Below are 21,728 nucleotides of genomic sequence, written 5' to 3'. Positions count from 1 at the left end.
TGTTCAGAACCTACATATACATAGGTTTAAGAAAACTGTTAAAGAACATCTGTGCAATAAAGCTTACTATAAAGTCAATGATTATCTAGAAGATTGCACAAAGTGGGAATGAGTTGCTCGCTCCGGGCATTTCAATATTGTAGTAATTGTTACGTTATAATACTCATTGTAAAAAACTCATATTTAAAAAAAAAATGTAATATTAAAAAATTAATAAATAACAATTTACTAAAAAAAAAAAAAAAAACATGCCCGCTGAGTTTCTTGCCAATTCTTCTCAGGACGGAGGCTAGTTCTTGTGAATTGGCGGTAGTTCTTTTGACGTTCAACAAGTATGTACTTTCATTTATGTTGAATAAAATTTTTTTGATTTGATTTGATTTGATTTGATATGAGTTCTAAGGTCTCAGTATAGTTACAACGGCTACCCCACCCTTCAAACCGAAACGCATTACTGCTTCACGGCAGAAATAGGCGGGGCGGTGGTATCTACCCGTGCAGACTCAGAAGAGGTCCTACCACCAGTGATTACGCAAATTATAACTTTGCGGGTTTGATTTTTATTACACGATGTTATTCCTTCACCGTGGAAGTCAATCGTGAACATTTGTTAAGTACGTATTTCATTGGAAAAATTGGTACCCGCCTGCGGGACTCGAACACCGGTGCATCGCTACATACGAATGCACCGGACGTCTTATCCTTTAGGCCACGACGACTTAAACGACGAGTCGTAAAAATAGTTTTAATTGTGTCTACGAGTTATGAAAATCGAAGGAAATGCTTATGAAAACTTACTTGATAGATAATAATAAAATGGCTGGTTTCATTGAGCGAATAACATTTTCGTACAAAGATCAAATTGAACGCATGAAGATTTTAGACGCTAATATGTATAAAAAATGCGTTTTAAAATTACTCTCTAGGATAATTAGCATCTATTCTGAGTCACGAACCAGCACGCAGCTATCCACTGAATTCATTATGACGCTATCCTAACCATGTAAACTCGTTTAATTGATTCTTCAGTCGGTGATTTCGACCAGGATTTAAGGAACATTCTGGAAGTTTATTGTAAAACAAATCCCCAAAATAACTTCAAATCTTCGTATTTCGTTCTGTTACATACAATCTTATGATATGCTCAATTAGACTGCAAAAGAGCATAAAATTCACTAAACCTCTTCTTTCTTATAACTTATTTAGTTTAACTTATTTGTAAATTATTTTATACCAAAAAATAACATAAATATTTTGCACAATGAGACAAATAACAAGAAAATAATAATTGTAAGCAGTCGCATAAGAAAGAACATTTCATGCATTTCATTCAATGCATTAGTTTTATTCGAATTAAAATGATTAATTAACATTTTTATTGCCCTTGTAGCAGACGAGCATACGGTACACCTAATGGTGAGTAGTTACCGTCGCCCATGGACCTTACCAATGCCATTTAATTAATTATATAATATAAACATTTAATATAAACTTTATTAGGAAAACACCACCATCTGGCTAATTTTAGTGTCAAAAGATATTTAAAAAAGATGCTTTAGACCAAACAGCGAAAAAAAATATATTAAGTATTTATTATAGATTCAAATCATAGTAATTATTTTGTTAAAAGTCCATGTCCATACTTACTTAGTATTATAAATGTGAAAGTAACTGCCTGTCTGTCGCGTTTTCACGCTAAAACTACTGAACCGATTTAAATGAAATTTGGTACACAGATAGACTAGAGCACGAGAAAGGACATAGTTAGACTACTTTTTAATTCGAAAAGGGTTGAAAGGGGGGATGAAAAATTGTATCTTCATATTTAGAGCTAAAAGCTTGAAACTTATTTTTTAGGCTGTGGATTTGATATAAATAAATACATATGTCACTAAGCTTACTCACCAGAATAGCAAATAGGCTGTAATTTAAAAAAAATATAGTGTGAATTACCCAAAATATAACGAAAAGTGTCCAGTGAGAAGAAAAAAAAACTGCCATCTGCGACTTATTTTTGCGTGTGCCACAAAAACCGTTAGAGTTACACGTATATAATATAAAATGGAAATGTTTATCTCAAATAGTACTACAAAAAGCCCTTGACAGCATATATCTATTAGTGAACAATGTGAATCGTTAATATAAGAAGAGGAAAGATTAGATTTTTTGTTTGTTACGTGTCAGGACCAGATTTGTATAAAAGGATATTCAATAAGATCAGTAATAAATTACAGTTCCCGAAGCGAAGCGAAGGCGGGTCGCTAGTGGGTAATAAAAACAGAAGTTCTGTTGGTAAATTACGAGAAATAGTCAGCGGTTTAATAATTTAAGCTAGAGAGAGCGTGTAGTGTGTAGGCAGTCAATGTTAATTAACACAATATATTACAATAAACACCATGTAAAATATTTTCAATTGCCCGTTACTTTCGCATTTAGTTAACAAACCGTTATCATCAGTCTAAGCGGAATCTGCAATACATATCAACGCTGGAAGACAAATGAATCTAATGTCAATGAAACATCACTTAATGGTAAAATACGCCGGCAAGAGATAAATTATTTTCGTTGAAAATTTACGCGTACCTGTTGTATCTCACCAGCCACGACACCCGGATAAAGAATGGGCGATTCGTAGGCAATTCCTATCACCGAATTTATGCTCAAGCCGGCTTCGATTCAAATTATTACTGGTGGTAGGACCTCTTGTGAGTCCGCGCGGGTAGGTACCACCACCCTGCCTCTTTCTGCCGTGAAGCAGTAATGCGTTTCGGTTTGAAGGGTGGGGCAGCCGTTGTAACTATACTTGAGACCTTAGAACTTATATCTCAAGGTGGGTGGCGCATTTACATCGTAAATGTCTATGGGCTCCAGTAACCACTTAATATCAGATGGGCTGTGAGCTCGTCCACTCACCTAGCAATAAAAAAAAAAATTATGATTACGTGGGAAACAAACATCAAAGTTGTACTACTACAGGGCTGTAAGAAATTCACGCTGTAAACATCGCGCATCGCGTTCGCTGAGTCATAAGGGGGTCTGCACATTTAATGAAACGTAAACATTCAACCGGCACGTAGCGACGGATGCTTCTATGACAGTCTGTTTATGATTGGAGGCGTTGAAGTCGATTATGATGTTGCCTATTCGATTATTTCAAGGGCAAACGTGATTTTGAAACCTGAGTATGATTGATTTTGCAAACTCGAATAGTGTTTGATTGATGTTTTTTTGTTTATCGAATTTGTGGCTCTGACGTATTTAATTTAAGCGCCACGGCTACCGGTAAGCTTTGATTATAGGATATGACGTCTGGTATCTGAATCAAGCGAAGCGACTACTTTCTAAGGAAACATATATAATTTATATTCGTTAGTGAAAGACTTCCATGATGATAGGGTAATATCGATTAAAAAAATATAATAAATGCATAATTACTGTTGGTGTGACATATTATGTACCCACACAAGTAGGTACTTGATAAGTAAACCATAGACTAAAGATGGGTGGAAGGAATCATGCAATTTTTTTTTTCTTAAATTGAACACCGAGTACTTACGAAATTGAAATCGTTTACCCAAGTATACAATAAAAAAAAAGGAAAAGGTAATTGTATATTACAATTACACCTTCTAAGTTGTTTCTTGTTCTCTTTGCCATTATCTCACAACCTTATCATGCTGCATAGGGATTTGGCATGATATTTACGATGACTTCAACACCTTAGGTTGTATCTCCATAAATCATTGGAACGTGCCATAGGGTAAGACTTTTCTGTTTCTGCACTTACTGTTTCTTTTACCTAATCTATGTTCGCTTCTATGATTTAGATTTTATTGTTGTAAGCATTTACACTAAGATTTAGATTTTCAAATACCAAGATATGAAAATACCACATTGAATTCGTTTTTCTGTTTTTTCATAATAATTTCATTCCCGTTGAATTCTGTATTTAGTACTACTTCAGAAACATCAATTATTTGAGCAAAATGCACTATCTTATGCCTTTAAATGGGCAATTCTTGTAGATATATATGTCGTGGATAACGACTTGTAGTTGTCGTGGATAACGACTTTTAGTAATATTAAGACGGTGGTTTTGATTATTATTTTAAATGAAGAAATGTTGTTTTGATAAATATCACAAAATGAAGGGTAGACTCCGTAACACCACAGTATAAAATGGCGGTACGTGGACAGAGTCGTGGCATTCCGTGTCAGACAGTCATTCCGTCCGTCTCAGTCAGCGAGTCTCTGACAGTAAGTCAGTCAGTCAGTCAGTCGGTCTGTCGGTATGTCGGTATGTGCAACGAAACTGTCGGTTTATCCTGTCATTGTGAGAGTTGTGTGTGTTGAGTTTCAATAATTATTATTGAAAAGTTTTATTGACTAAACTGAGTTCAATCGAATACGAGTGATGACGGAACCTACCGCTCAGCCATCCCTACCGCTGCGCCGACATATATAATCTGAATCTCGGAAACGTCTCCGACGATTTTCCTAAAATTTAGTATACAGAGGATTTCGGGGGCGATAAATCGATCTAGCTACGATTTATTTCCAGAAAATGTTGTTTTATTCATGTTTTCAATAATCAACTTTATCAATAATCAACTTTATGACTCTTCCCGACCTCTATTGGCGAATAATAATACTATTTTTCTTAATTCAGAGCAACCAACTGCTTTAAAGACACAACAAGATGGCGTTTATCAAAAAAAAAATATACCGAGCAAAGCTCGGTCATCATCTAGTTCTATTAAAAATCAAATAAATCAAATCAAAAAAATTTTATTCAACATAAATGAAAGTACATACTTGTTGAACTTCAAAAGAACTACCGCCAATTCACAAGAACTAGCCTCCGTCCTGAGAAGAATTGGCAAGAAACTCAGCGGGCATGTCTTTTTTTTTTACATATGAAATTATTATTTATTAATTTTTTAATATTCGTTTTTTTTTTTAATATGAATTTTATATAATGAGTATTATAACGTAACAATTACTACAATATTGAAATGCCTGGAGCGAGCAACTCATTCCCACTTTGTGCAATCTTCTAGATAATCATTGACTTTATAGTAAGCTTTATTGCACAGATGATCTTTAATAGTTTTCTTAAACCTATGTATATGTAGGTTCTGAACATCTTGTGCGATTTTGTTATACAGGCGCACAGACAAACACCCGAATGAATTTCGTATCTTATGTAACCTACTCATCGGCACAACAAGCTTATGTTTGTTCCTAGTATTTCTATTATGTATGTCCGACTGTTTAGGAAACTCCTCAATATGTTTACGAACATACATCAAATTTTCAAAAATGTACTGGGATGGCATAGATAGAAACGCGCACACACAAATATAAATTTTTAGTGTTCATTTAACAAGAATACGATCATCAGATCGTTTTAAATAGAATCAATTTAATCCGAATAGTACGATATTCACGAGTTCACATTAATTCATGTAAATCGCTTAACCGTCTAAGTTTAAGCTTCGTAAGCTCTGAAGATGTAGGTAACATAAGTTTCAATTTTAATACTCAAAGTGGGTACAACAATAATTTTATGAACGGAAATTATTATACCATACATACTGTGTTAGATGAAGGTACTACTACTTTAATTCCCAAACTGGTGTTTTGTTTTACACACATTATGATTATAATGAATGCGTTACACACATACAAAGTAATATATAGGTCAAGCTAATATAGAATGCGCTTAAAAATAAATCGTTTGTGATCGTCATAAAAAAGGGAAGATTAAGACATCAATGTACTTTTTTTATTTATTGCTTCGATTGTGGTGTTAAGTGGTTACTGGAGCCCATAAGCATCTACAACGTAAATGCACCTTGAGATATAAGTTCTAAGGTTTCAGTATAATTACAACGGTTGCTCTACCCTTCAAACGGAAGCGCATTACTACTTCAGGGCAGAAATAGGTAGGGCGGTGGTACCTACCCGCGCGGACTCACAAGCGGTCCTACCTTCAGTAATTACGCAAATTATAATTTTTCGGATTTGATTTTTATTACACGATGTTATTCCTTCACCGTGGAAGTCAATCGTGAACATTTGTTGAATACGTATTTTATTAGAAAAATTGGTACCCGCCTGGGATTCGACCGGATGGGACCGGTGCATCGCTCAACACGAATGCACCGGACGTCTTATCCTTTAGGCCACGACGACTTCATTCATCAACTAGGTATAACAATGTTAAAAGCTAGTGAGCAGTAAACAAATAACGTCAAAAGCATGTGTAATGCTCAATTTCTCTAATCTGCAACCCCTGAAGATACAAAATAGCGCTCTGCCGCAAATGTAGGTATAAGAAAGTTGTAGACTAATTAAAAGCTACAATAATACAGTGAGTGACTATGTTATAAAGAGGAAAGGCTTAAATTTTCATACGAAAGTTTCGTTTTAATCCGTCGTCGGTTCAAACATTATATAATTCTTTACTAATAACCTTTACGAACAAAATAATGGGTTTCTAAAACTTTTGATAAATACGACATTAAATATTTATACTGCAAATAACTTTTCGTAGGTGTTAATGAAAATTAATTTAATCCGAGACCTGTGCGATTTCAGAACTTATAATATGAACCGTAACCTTTTACGTATATAGCTATACTATGTGTTTCTTATGTAGCAGATCACGAAGTTTATAATTACAAATGTCAACTGTTGTCAGTATTTTGAATGCCCGAATTTGAAAAAAATGTTACGTTAAATTACAAAACATGAACTGGGTTTTTTTTTGTTGCTTAGATGGGTGGACGAGCTCACAGCCCACCTGGTGTTAAGTGGTTACTGGAGCCCATAGACATCTACAACGTAAATGCGCCACACACCTTGAGATATAGTTCTAAGGTCTCAGTATAGTCACAACGGCTGCCCCACCCTTCAAACCGAAACGCATTACTGCTTCACGGCAGAAATAGGCGGGGCGGTGGTACCTACCCGTGCGGACTCACAAGAGGTCCTACCACCAGTAAATGTTACGTCAAATTACAAAACATGAACCGGGTTATTGGTTTTTTTTTTTTTATTTTTTTTTTATTGCTTAGATGGGTGGACGAGCTCACAGCCCACCTGGTGTTAAGTGATTACTGGAGCCCATAGACATCTACAACGTAAATGCGCCACCCACCTTGAGATATAAGTTCTAAGATCTCAGTATAGTGACAACGGCTACCCCACCCTTCGAACCGAAACGCATTACTGCTTCACGGCGGAAATAGGCGGGGTGGTGGTACCTACCCGTGCGGACTCCCAAGAGGTCCTACCACCAGTGATTACGCAAATTATAATTTTGCGGGTTTGATTTTTATTAGACGATGTTATTCCTTCACCGTGGAAGTCAATCGTGAACATTTGTTGAGTAAGTATTTCATTAGAAAAATTGGTACCCGCCTGCGGGATTCGAACACCGGTGCATCGCTACACACGAATGCACCGGACGTCTTATCCTTTAGGCCACGACGACTTTAAACGGTTGTCTGTCCGTTGTTTGTTTATATTGTTAACGGCGCTTTGTGCGGTTGTCTATCGAATGTCGTGCCACAAAAAAGCTGGACGGTTGCATTTAAGTCGATCCTACGTCATTAATGCATCAGCGCACAGGTATTTTAGCTCCTGGCTGAGCCTTTGCTCGCCCACCTGTCCTGGTGAAACTGGAAAGGCCTCAGGGCCACCAGTGATCCTTCAATCATAAAAAAAAGAGGATGATGGCCTACTAGAGCAAAGAGATTCTTCCATCACATCTCGACCTCTTTGGAACGCTTTGTATCGCTTATAAACACACGTTTTTGATAAAAATCGATTCACCGTAAGCAGACTGTAACATTTTCAATGACCCCGAACACGAAATTCCATTGGTTATGCAAAATTTCACAGTCTTTTTGTTCGACCTTTTTATCCATTATGAAATTCGCAATTCACACTACATAATGATATAACTAAAAATACACTGTGTTTAGTTTGAATGACAGGTGTAACTGAAATTCTGCGCCAAAATGGAAGACAGCTATACCAATCTAACAACAACAAGAAAAACTAAAAAAATCGCTTGGAACCATAACCAAACCATCCATTCCCAATACTTTTTTAACGGAATGTATGTGCACGAAAAATAATCCTAATTTGCATTGAATTGATAAGGAAAATAATGCAATTATTAATGCCTTTATTTTAAACTAGAATTGCGTTAGAAAGTGATACCACCACTCTGCCTATTTCTGCCGTGAAGCAGTAATGCGTTTCGGTTTGAAGGGTGGGGCCAGCTGTTGTAACTATACTGAGACCTTAGAACTCATGTCTCAAGGTGGGTGACGCATTTACGTTGTAGATGTCTATGGGCTCCAGTAACCACTTAACACTAGGTGGGCTGTGAGCTCGTCCACCCATCTAAATAATAAAAAAAAAGTAATTAGATGATATTATGTACTTTCCTTGATATCAACAGACACATAGCACGTGTATGAGATCATCTGTACTGCGCTGGTAAAAAATATATTACATTGCTTCTTAACCGAAACTCGTTTTTTTTTTTTTCATAAACCAGATTCATTCTTACATACAAATACAAATTAAATTTAAAATATGTCAAAAAAATCACTGTTAACTAAATAATATAGCAACGGCGGGAGTTAACCGCCTGCTGTATGTAATTACCAGAACGGAGTCTAACACACAAGCCGCATTCATAAATTATGTCCACAGATAAACTAACAAAGTCTTAAAGCCGACGTTTATTACGTGTCGATGTTGATAGAATCGAGAGAACGCCGGCCCGAACTGAAACGTCATACTTTATTTTATTTCGGATTCGATACGAAACATAGGAAGCTGCTCTGTGTAAATTCCTTCCAATCGTACGCTAGGTTTACGTCATGGTACAAGACTGGATTTCGAAAATGCACGTGCGTTCCGTAAACAACATCACAGATTCCGAACTGAATGACTTTGATGTATTTTTTTTTTTGTATAACAAACATCCCTTTGAATCCTTTTGGATCCGTTTGGGTGTTTATTATGTTCCTTCCCGATAAACATCAGCACGAAAATTTGCGGGCTTCAACCAATGTATTTATCTTGTTGAGTTCTTAGACGCAGAGGGTAACGAACCCTATTTCGAAGCCGCAGATCATCTATTTGCTGAGTCAACGTCAAATCGTTTGTCATTGTTATTGACAGCCTCAACGACTGTAGACCTAACAGTCACTGCGACTTGGATGTACTAATACATTACTATCCAAAACTAATAAATAAATATATTTGTTCAAGCCAAAATCCAGTATAAGCTGCACTAGTTTTGATAGACAAATATTGTGAGCCTTTTCGGAACAGAGAATGTACCTAGGAGCAAATTTTCTGCTTCAGGTATAGCAATCACAGTGCGTGAAAATAGGTTTCTTTCCTTTTTTATAGACAGGTACAGTGGATCAGTCACGAGACACCTCAGCGTTTAGGGAAACTATTTATCGTTTGCTTACGAAGATATTTATTAAAATTACTTATTGTTTTTAAGCTATTGCATAGATTTTATCGTGGGCCTTGAGCGCGGCGACCGAAATCATGAAATTCCGTAACGAAAAAAACCTGACACCCCTCACTCCGTCTACCATGTAGCTCGCGTTCAACACATTCACACGTTGCGCTTGTGTAGTGTTTGTGAATAAGCGCGTGGCGTGACGTCACACTGCATGCGCATCATGAAAATTCTGCCCATCTCTGTCTCGCGCGGTCTAGCTTATGAGTGTGAAGGGGACAGTTAAGGTTTTGCTTTTATTAATGTTTAATATAGCGTGGTCTTGTTTTATTATTGTTTTAATATTAAATTATCACTGTCTAACTATAATTGCATAAGTTGATAAAAAATGCTATGCAAGCTTTACCGCGGCACTTCCCGAGTGCCATACGTTTTTTTTTTATTGCCCTTGTATACAGACAAGCATACCTGATGGTGAGTGGTTACCGTCGCCCATGGACTTCAGCAAAGCCAGGGGCAGAGCCAAGCCGCTGCCTAAAAAGCCTTGTTTAAGCTACTTCTATTTGACTTCATACAGAAAAGGGCCGTTTCTATCGTCGATAATACCATTCTCACGGATCGTTTGATACCTATGAGTCTGCGAAGGGACTTCGGTTCTCTCTGTATTTTGTATCGTATCTTCTATGAGGAATGCTCTGAGGAATTGTTTGAGATGATCCCATCATCTCGTTTTTACCATCGCACCGCCCGCCACCGGAGTTCATCCATACTACCTAGAACCACTGGGTTCATCCACCGTGCGCTTCCAGAAAACTTCTTTGCCACGGATCATCCGACTTTGGAATGAACTCTCCTCCAGGGTGTTTCCCGAGCGCTATGACATACCCTTCTTCAAACGAGACATGGATAGTCTGTCGAATTGAATTAATTCTACATTCTAGGTCTGTGTGAGATGCAAACGTTATTTTAACGTTCATAAATATTGGAGTGCATGTTGGAAGTATCTTACTTTGACCGAAATATAAACATTTTAATTTAATTTTTTCGTTACGTTTTATTTTCGTCTATTATTATTTATTAACAATAATATACATACATGGTTTGTTTTTAACGGATGATGATTTTCCGAAACTTTTTATAAATAAACTTTTAGCTAACGATACAGCCACTCGTCATAATACATTTTATGTGGAATGCATACTGTAAAGGGGATGGCCCATTTTAGGCCCAAAGCGGACAATAGATTATAGAAAAAATACTTAGTGCATTAATTTTGTCATAAATAAATATGCATTTACTTTCTTGCAAATAAGGGCCACTACAGTTTACAATAAGTAGTTTAAAAAAAGTAACTCTATTGAAAAAACAAGGATTTTTATTTTTGCGGGAAAAATATTGCCAGCTTCAAAACCTTTTACTTATAAAGTAAATATTTTGAGTATATAAATAAAACATATAAATAAATCATTTTAAGTATTATCATTAATCAATCGATTTTAATGAATTTTATGCACATAAAATAACATCGAAGACATACCCATTGGACTTTAACTTGTAACTATACTTGAGACCTTAGAACTTATATCTCAAGGTGGGTGGCGCATTTACGTTGTAGATGTATGTGGGCTCGAGTAACCACTTAGCAACACCAGGGTGGCTGTGAGCTCGTCCACCCATCTAAGCAATAAAAAAAACTTTACTAGTATTGTTATTTAAATATGTATAACTAAAACAAAAACATAAAAAATAATGTACACTCGTAAAAAAAAATTAATATATAAATCAATTATCGGTTATTTAAAAAAATAATCGATATATGAATTTCATGTAATTATGTTTCTTTATACTGACAACACTGAATTGAATCTGACTGACTGACACTTCGCTTGCTGCTTGTGGTGTTGTGCTTGCGTACAAAATGGATGTGTTTTGATTTTTCTTCGATTTATTTTACTTTTATCAATAACGTTTCATACTACGACTAAAAAACATTGTTTAAATTGTGGTTTTACCCTGACCGTGATTTAAAACCGTGTATATGCTCTCCTTTGCTATTTTTAGATGATACTAATTGTGTATGAAGATGAAGAAAATATAGATATTTAAAGAATTAAGTGTGTTTTTATACCCTACTGGATAAAAATACATTAGGAACATCTTAAACATTAAGAAAAGAAAAGTTCTTGAAGTATCTCACAATTCGACACTTATTTATATAGAAAATTAACCTCAAAACGAGTTTTTATTTTTATTATATTTTTTATAATAGTGGCGTCAATTTCAATATATTTTTTAGATATCCAATACATTTAAGAATTTGAATCAGTACATTTTTATAGTAATATTTGATGTCCATCTTGGGCCTAGCACACTATGGAGAGTGGGCAATCCCCTTTGGTAGAGCGTTAGGTTGACAAATTTAACTTAATTCAAGAAAAATGTTTTTAGAACATTTCTTATGGTCAATGAGAGTCAATGGTCAGTAGTCGCAGCGAGCGCTCAGTGAGGGCGTCGGTATTCGCGTGACGCAATGAATGCGATATAAGTACGTTCGTTATTGTTGACCCCCAAGTTTTGTTTGCTTTACATTGCGGGCTCCGGAAGTACCCAAATTTATAGATGGATAGCTTTCGATGAGTAACATTTCTATTTCAGAATAATATCAAAAAGGCAATATATTGACAACTAAATACTTACTAGGGGCACAAGGATATCTGTAACTTCAATAAAATTGTTTTAGGTAAACATTTTAATTTGTTAGGAGTTTTAATCATTGTGGTTGGATAGACGATATAATACATATGATATCTAGTCACAAACTGCGTAATGAGCGACCATCTTTGATGTAAAATTGTTTGCATTCATTGATCCAAAAATAAAATTTAATGTTATTTTTAGGCATTATTTTTATATTTTTAGGCCAGACGTTCGGGCCCAAGAAATAACAAAAAACTAACAACAAATCTCGGTTTTTTGCTTCTGATGCCAAGATATATGTTTAACAGTAACAGTAGTCGTAATAGCATGTATAAATTTATAGAAACGATAGTTTGCAATACACTAAAATAGTCCTTTAATAGAAAAATTTAAAACTACATAATGGAAATTCGTTTGTTAGTTCGTTATGCAAATATGCTCAGTGAAATTTCTAATTACCACGTTACGGTTAAAACAAAGGCACTTCGATTAGAGAGAGGCGTTAGAGGATTTAATAGGTGACCTAATTTTCGCAGTCGTAGGGCCACCCAAGGCTTAGAAATTAAATTAAATCTTACGATAAATGCGAAAATTAGTTTCTTTGCTACGCTTTCGTGTCTTAGCTACGACAAACAAATTATCAGGATATTTTTTGCACACGTTATCGGGGGTAGTAAAATAATTTTTGGGATAAATACTGCTTCGTACTAGTGCTAGGGATCAGGTAGGCTATTCCTGCCGTGCTTATTTCTGCCGTGAAGTAATAATGCGTTTAGATTTGAAAGGGAGGGAAACGTTTGTACTATGGGTGGACGAATCCACCATCTCGTCTCATGTTGTTATCGGAGACGATTTAAATCAACAACATAGGTGGCGGCACCTAGTTTGAGACAAGAGTTCTATGGTACAGTGGCTCCCATGGAACGGTTTAAACCGGAACGCATTACTGCTTCGTAGCAGACATAGTTAGGATGGTAATACTTACCTATGTGGCTGCAAAAGACGCCCTACCATCAGTCATTATAACGCTAGACCTAACACATCTTTAGCCACTCAGCAAAAATTAAGAGAACTTGGCTGGGAGGCGTTAATGCATCCGCCGTATAGCTCTGACCTTGCACCTTCAGATTACTACCTGTTTCGGTCTCTTCAGAATTCTTTAGGCAGTGTCAGGTTAACATCACGAGAGGACTGCCAAAACCAATTGTCGCGGTATTTTGATTAGAAGCCTCAAAATTTCTATAGCAATGGGATCATGTCCCTACTTACAAGATGGCAGAAAGCTATCGAACAAAATGGTACCTACATACTTTAGTTAAATGTAAATAAACTATATTAAAAAATGTTTTTAATATAATTTTTTTTAAAAATGCGAAGAAACTTTTCCTCAACCTATTATAATTTTTGTAGGTTTAATACATAATGCAAGGTGCAAATAAATAATATTTATCATTCATTCTGGAAGAAATTTATAATGATAATGACGTTTGTGATAATGCGCCAAGTACGTATTTCATTACAAAAATTAGTACCCGACTGCGGGTTTTAAGCACCAGTATGAGTTTTTCGGACGTCTTAGGCTTTAGCCTACGACGACTTTGAAATTTAGGAAATATTCATTAGTGTGCTGGCTGTTTATAAATAATACCTACAACTCTTCGAAGTCTAAGAACACACCAGATTGAACAAGTTATTTGCATCACGGAAGTATTTATTGCCCATCATCATAATATATTTCAATTTATAATTTAAAATAGAACGCAAAAGTGTTTTCTTGAAAAGAAGTATTATAGTTTTTGAAGTTTGAACTTTTCAGAAGACAATATTTAAACATTGATGTGTATGATAATATCCAGCCGTGTTGTTATAGTTTTCATAATCTTTACGTAGCGTAAAAACATTAAAATGTATCTGTTTAGAAGTCAACCTAAACAAATTATCTCAAACGCGATAGTAAAACCGGTATCAGTTTCTTTGTAATAATGATATACATTTTTGTCTGTAGTTCTTGCATACTAAACTGCAAAAAGAAGTAGTTTAACTTTTTCTTTCATTTTTATTAACATCATGAATAATTACTTTCAGTTTCTGGACGCGGAAGCCGCGCTGGCCGCACAGGAAGCCGCTAATAATGACGTCACATCTGAACTGGACCAAAACAATATAGAAATAAAAGTCATCTCAAGTAAAGAAAATAGTATGACATCCATAGACGATCCTGAGAAACTATTGCCGAACAAAAATGATGCAGCGGTGCCTTTAAAATCAAGCAATATCAAAACAGAGGTTGAGAACAACTCCTTGATAATGCCAATAATACTAGTAAACGATAAGCCACCTGAAGATTTCGATCAAAAATGGATAAACATCGTTGAGACTGTGAATAGTAATGAAAAATTCAAAAGCATTCACACAAAGAGAAAAATCAGACGAAGATTTTGCAGGAGCAGAAAGCACGCAGTATTCAAGAGGTCTTATTCTATTGGTTGAACAGTGATACTATCGAAAAATTACTTTAGGTTTATACGCAAATGTATACTAATATTAATAAATTCATTTTTAATATTATCCTTTTTATTGGTCTACGTGAGTTCACAGTACAGATTTTATTTAAAATTATAATAAAGTTTCGTACTTTACAGTTTTCTTGGTCACGGATGACTTATGTAATATTTACTGGCAATAGGAATGTTGTAAGCTCGCATATGCGAATTAGTTAAGTTTTCGGGAGCTTTTTACACGGCCAGATTTTTTTATACTTACATTGTTCCGTCATCATGGGTGTTGTTCGGGAATACGTGTTGGGTATTTATTTATTTTTTAAAAACGCTGCTAACTGCATGCGAATGTTAACTACAGGGTAATTGCATGACTTAATTGCACGTCCACTCCCAACGGCTTACCGATAAGTGGCCTTATCACTACACAAAATATTGTTGTGACGATAAATTGCTACGTATCTACTTACATACATACTACAAAATAACAGTAAACTACATATTACAATTTAGGAGCGTCAGACCATAAACAGCACATCATTATTTAAATTTAAAGAAATATATTAATTAATAGTTTTTGTTCCGACCCTCCTCAAATAACATATTACGTACCTAACATCTGTATAATATTACCTACTTACCTACCTGAGAAGTTCTATCTTATCACAACTCATTATCTAACAGAAGTGATATGTCGCTAAGTTTATTCAGCAAAATAAATACTTACTTCTATAAAGTCTATTAGCTAGCTGTTGACTCTGTATCTTACTCGCACTCTGTATTTAGAGAGAACGTGCAAGAAAGACAAACAGTATAATGAGTTTGTATTCTGGGCATCCCTTTATGTATTCGAGTAAGCTTTCAGAACAAAGACTTCATCAGATTACGAACTATATTAGTAGACAGCGGTACTACATTTTGGTTGAAGCACATAGAGAACGCTGCGGACCGTGATAAGAATATAAAGGTATCCTTATTTATGGCGGTTCTGTTCGGTACTGAATTGGAATCATCTCAGTACAAGTCAGAGGCACAAAATCGAATAAATCTTGCAAAAATAAAACTAAATTTAACGAAACAATAGATCATAAAATCGAGAAAAAAAGAATAATAGTAGTAATATTTAATAATAAATAGTAGATTTTGCTACCTATCTCCAAAGAAAACATGTTTCAGTATCTGAAAAGGAACACCGCTCAAATGTTTTGACATAACCGCATCGAACATCAGAACGAATTTTCAACAAAAAAAAGCTGCATAGCCGCTTAAACTTAGCTTAAACAAAGGTAATGTTTATCGATCCATTCGCGATGATGGTTAACAAATATCGGTAAGCAAACTAAGATGGATGTCCGGTTTGGTAAGGGGCACTACTTCACTCTCAAACACAGTACATAACCCGACCCGAATAAACATTCCAAACCCACAAATATCTCAAAGGATGGTTGCCGAAGCCGGAACTGTTGGCAGACGAAGCAAATTGAACAAACTACAAAGTTTAATGGAATTACGGAGGCAAAATCACTTGGTTAGTGTCCCCGAAGGAGGGAATGGGATATGTATGTACTGTATATGCATGCGTTATATGAGAGTCGATCGAAATTCTTCTCGGCGTTCGGCTTTGACTATTAATCGCTATTTTAGAACTTTACTAATATGTTGATGCCAAGTTAAATTAATTTACCATTTAAAAATTGCTTAAATGGGTGGACGAGTTCACAGCCCACCTGGTGTTAAATGGTCACTGGAGCCCATAGATATCTACTACGTAAATGCGCTACCCACCTTGAGATATAAGTTCTAAGGTCTCAGTATAGTTGCAACGGCTACTCCACCCTTCAAACCGAAGCGCATTGCTGCTTCACGGCAGAGATAGGCGGGGTGGTGGTACCTACGCGTGTGGACTCACAAGAGGTCCTACCACCCGTAAAAAATATCTATGTTCAAACAAAATGTATCCCTTATTCATTTAAATATTCACATCATATAATATCATTTACGATGGGCTTACCGATGACTCCTGCAGCTTTATACCAATGAACCATAAGCTAGCTAGACATTCAGAGGCCCCAACAATTTATTATTCCTAAAAAGTCATATTAAATAATTATAGAAGCACTAATTACAGAAAACATATTATTATCTTGATACATTGTACCGCTCTGAGCTATTGACGGGCGACGAAAATAGTTAGCTAATAAATACAGGTCCTTGAATGTACAACGTTTTTTTTTTCTTATTATCACGAATTATTAGTGCCATTAAAATGTAGCTTATTTATCGTTTGTTATATAATGCGGTTTGTTATGTAGCGGAATACGCCGTGAAGTGGAGTCACTTTGCTCAAATTATGATTTTTACGTTGGGTAAAGCAACTTTTTTTTTTCTACCTAAACTGATGGTCTAGAGAGACCATGTCAGCGTCACCGGGCTAGTAGGTGAGCTCACGCGGCTCAAACCTGACGATGTTGCTAACACGAACTCTAGCATGAACCGTGCGTCGCAGAATCTACCACCGGATCGGAAACGCGACCCACTGAGAAGATCCGGCGAGAAACTCAGTGCGCCTTCGACGAGAACGATGACCGGCGCTCGGGGTATCTAAAAGCACTGTTAGTGGATCGGGAGGATCCGAGATGACGTGTTTTGGGCGACGTCGACTGTTTACCATTTGGTCCGCAGGTTCGGCTATGTAGTTACCGGCAGCCACGATGAGAGGGTTCTCGTGTCGTGCCGCTTTATCGAAATGACGCATTGATGCTTACTGTAGATACTTACTGATGGACTCTCAGTCCAGGTCGTCGTGAAGGTCGAGTAAAGCAACTGGTACAGGTTTTAAAAACTTAATGCATAGTTTTAATATCACGTTTTTTTATTTGTCATTCTGTTAATTCTAACGTTTCGAAAGCCTTACAGTTTTCGTGGTCACGGATTGCTGTCAGTCGTTGAGAGATTAAACCGTAAAAACAATTTAAGTTATGTCTACGGGTCACGAAAACCGCAAAAAGTAGTACCATTGGTGTAGAAATTGTTTTAGTTAAGTGCATAATTTAAGAGAAGCTACAGTACTATTTATTACATACGGTATTCATCTGAGAGTAGATCGGAAATGGGTAGATAAGATTGGTTCATACGATTAAATATGATTGGATGAGTTAAATACATTTAAAGGCAAACCTACTTATTTTCGTGGTTAAACAGATATTAAAGAGATAAGTATTTTTAAATAGTCTTACATCGCTTGGTAGGACCTCTTGTGAGTCCGCACGGGTAGGTACCACCGCCCCGCCTATTTCTGCCGTGAAGCAGTAATGCGTTTCGGTTTGAAGGGTGAGGCAGCCGTTGTACCTATATTGAGACCTTAGAACTTATATCTCAAGGTGTGTGGCGCATTTACGCTGTAAATGTCTATGGGTTCCAGTAACCTCTGAACACCAGGTGGGATAGGCAATAAAAAAAAAACTGAGTACAAGATCAGGGAGTCATCTACTTGATCGAGACGGTTAATTAAAGGATTCCCAACAGCGTTGTTAATCACGCTTTAAACACTTTAAATAGGATAACCCACAAAGTAATTAATTCGCTGTAAGCGTACATTTGTCACAGAGTACGTACAAAAATACCGCAGTTTCAGCGGACCCTCTAAAATGTAATTACAAAGGTAAAATATTAAAAGGTCAAGTGAAATATTGTATTGAGCAACTGTGCTATATAAAATAGAGAAACACGACTTATTACAAATATTTTTCATCTTCAAATTATATTAAAATGGTAATTGGACTAGATGGCTAGATGGTGCGATGGTGCGACCTCCGCACGGTGGCCGGCAGGAGGTGGATGAGGAGAGCAGCAGACCGGGCTTAGTGGTGTAGATTGGGAGAGGCCTATGTCCAGCAGTGGACGACTGTGGGCTGTTGATGATGATGATGATGATGATGGTAATTGGACGATTAAGAGAAAGTTTCACAACTTTGGAACAACAAAAGTTTTAAGATATTTTGAATTTCGGAACAAAATAGTTAATTCAAAGACGACGTTAAGTCTAATAAGTTTTTTAATCACACTAAATAGTGTGGTTGAATATTTTTTGAACAAGAAAACTATACTATGCAGATTCATTTAAATTGGATTCTGTAATTTTCTAAAAAGATGTTAAACATTGTGGCAGCATTAATTTTGTTGAAAATGTTAAAATTAAGTTTACTCTTAATATAATAATAAATGTATATTTTAGCCTCGTGTATTTGAACTAGATGGGGTTTTAAACATGAAAGATAAATACTGTAACAAGCCCGTCTCCGATGTACAAAAAATAAATATCTACTATTAGGCTTTTTTATTTAATCTGAATTATTTTCTAACATGTACATAAATATTGCGCAGATGTTACGATTTCCTTGAAAATTGTTTTGGTATTCATAATTTGCCTACCTAAAATTTTCCCCACCTACAACTAATAGCCTCGAGGGGGTATTCTGGCTTTACCGTATGTGTAGGCGAGCTCACGGGGCTCAGCCTGAGATACTGCTAACATCTGCCCTAGCAAGAACACTGTAGTATACAAATATTAGTGTATTTTGCATGATCTTAAATGAAGTACAGTACCTGACAATAAATATCGCACATCGACTTTTGGAGAAGGACAATCGGATAATTTCGGCTTCGTAGAGCGTTATCTCTGTCGCACAATACCTGTATGACGTTTGACAGTCGTGATTAAAAATAATAACTAAATCAGGAATAAAAAGATAGTGATGGCCACTCTTTAACCGACTTAAAATAAAGGAGCATTTTCTCTTCGGGGCGTATATTTTTTATTTACACGACTATGAAAATGTACGTACAGCTTAATTAAATACGTAACGGTTGTGAATTAACACACACACGCAATTATCTAATTAAATGTTCACAGCCGCACAGCGAGCTTTGCATTCATTAGTTCATGCATACTCATCAGAACGCAATTAGTCTGCAATCAGAAACAGAGCTTCATGTAAACATAATATGTGCGTTGTGACGTTTATTCCAGTTTATATTTTGGTTTAAAGTTATTCTAGAACTTAATTTTTTGGTGTAAAATTATTTATCATTTATGTCTTTGTTTAGTTCGATTTATAGTCGATATATAGTCTCTTAGTCTGTCGAGTGGTTTGTTCGGATTCCAATTTGGATCTTTGTGAAATATATTTTACATTCGGAGTTTTAGATGTACCTATATAACACACACACACACACACACACACACACACACACACACACACATATATATATATGGTCGGACCAAAGAGAGGAGGAGCTAAAATTACCTGTCAGCGACACACTCCACCAAGCTACAGAACGGGATCGATGGAGACAGCTAGTTGACGGAATCAAGCGGAGTCACGATCCTCAGCAATGAAGGACCGATTGAAGAGAGAGATATAATACACATATGTAGGTGTCACGCACACAAATGAATGCGATGACCATCTGAAGAACAAATCTATACTAATAAAAGAAAAAAAGGCGTCGAAAATTAAAGAGGTCTCCATATCTGCGTTTATTGTTACGGAATGAGGGTAGATGAATAAAGTTTCAGTACGCCTATTTTACTTGATTAACAACTCTGTTCGTTGTACACATAAACGAGATTATGAAGTATAGTATATGTATTATCTATGATACACATAAATTAGTTAATAGATAGGCAACTCAAGCTCTCAACAAAATGTTTACGGGCGTCGGCCACTAGATGGCTTTGCTTCGATTAATTTCTCATTGCTCCTGTAGATGTATCCTATAGGTTATTTTTAATGAAAGATTTTGGTAATTTTCCGATATCATATAAGTAGTAATTAACAAGAGTAATTGATTTTATCACCCCGATGGAAGTTAAAGACTTGATCAAAGACCTACGTCCTCGCAAGGCTCCCGGTTCCGACGGTATATCCAACCGCGTTATTAAACTTCTACCCGTCCAACTCATCGTGATGTTGGCATCTATTTTCAATGCCGCTATGGCGAACTGTATCTTTCCCGCGGTGTGGAAAGAAGCGGACGTTATCGGCATACATAAACCCGGTAAACCAAAAAATCATCCGACGAGCTACCGCCCAATTAGCCTCCTCATGTCTCTAGGCAAACTGTATGAGCGTCTGCTCTACAAACGCCTCAGAGACTTCGTCTCATCCAAGGGCATTCTTATCGATGAACAATTCGGATTCCGTACAAATCACTCATGCGTTCAACAGGTGCACCGCCTCACGGAGCACATTCTTGTGGGGCTTAATCGACCAAAACCGTTATACACGGGAGCTCTCTTCTTCGACGTCGCAAAAGCGTTCGACAAAGTCTGGCACAATGGTTTGATTTTCAAACTATTCAACATGGGCGTGCCGGATAGTCTCGTGTTCATCATACGGGACTTCTTGTCGAACCGCTCTTTTCGATATCGAGTCGAGGGAACCCGCTCCTCCCCACGACCTCTCACAGCTGGAGTCCCGCAAGGCTCTGTCCTCTCACCCCTCCTATTTAGCTTATTCGTCAACGATATTCCCCGGTCGCCGCCGACCCATTTAGCTTTATTCGCCGACGACACGACTGTTTACTATTCTAGTAGAAATAAGTCCCTAATCGCGAAGAAGCTTCAGAGCGCAGCCCTAGCCCTAGGACAGTGGTTCCGAAAATGGCGCATAGACATCAACCCAGCGAAAAGTACTGCGGTGCTATTTCAGAGGGGAAGCTCCACACGGATTTCCTCCCGGATTAGGAGGAGGAATCTCACACCCCCGATTACTCTCTTTAGACAACCCATACCCTGGGCCAGGAAGGTCAAGTACCTGGGCGTTACCCTGGATGCATCGATGACATTCCGCCCGCATATAAAATCAGTCCGTGACCGTGCCGCGTTTATTCTCGGTAGACTCTACCCCATGATCTGTAAGCGGAGTAAAATGTCCCTTCGGAACAAGGTGACACTTTACAAAACTTGCATAAGGCCCGTCATGACTTACGCGAGTGTGGTGTTCGCTCACGCGGCCCGCACACAC

The 21,728-nt window shown here is 36.8% G+C and overlaps 1 protein-coding gene across 1 annotated transcript in view; it reads left to right on the top strand.

Moving 5' to 3' along the window:
* Window positions 1–14,770, top strand: part of LOC101740020 (uncharacterized) — a 33,520-nt gene extending 18,750 nt beyond the window's left edge. Inside the window, exon 4 of the mRNA XM_012693962.4 lies at window positions 14,288–14,770. Within this exon, the coding sequence (XP_012549416.1) occupies window positions 14,288–14,692 (405 nt within the window). The 3' untranslated portion in view covers window positions 14,693–14,770. The remainder of the gene's footprint in view (window positions 1–14,287) is intronic.
* Window positions 14,771–21,728: the final 6,958 nt, after the last annotated feature.

The sequence above is a fragment of the Bombyx mori genome, chromosome 10 (assembly GCF_030269925.1).
Source record: "Bombyx mori chromosome 10, ASM3026992v2".
NCBI classification, from domain to species: Eukaryota; Metazoa; Arthropoda; class Insecta; order Lepidoptera; family Bombycidae; genus Bombyx; species Bombyx mori.
Note: the sequence above shows the minus strand (reverse complement) of the source record. Positions and strands in the feature narration are given on the sequence as shown.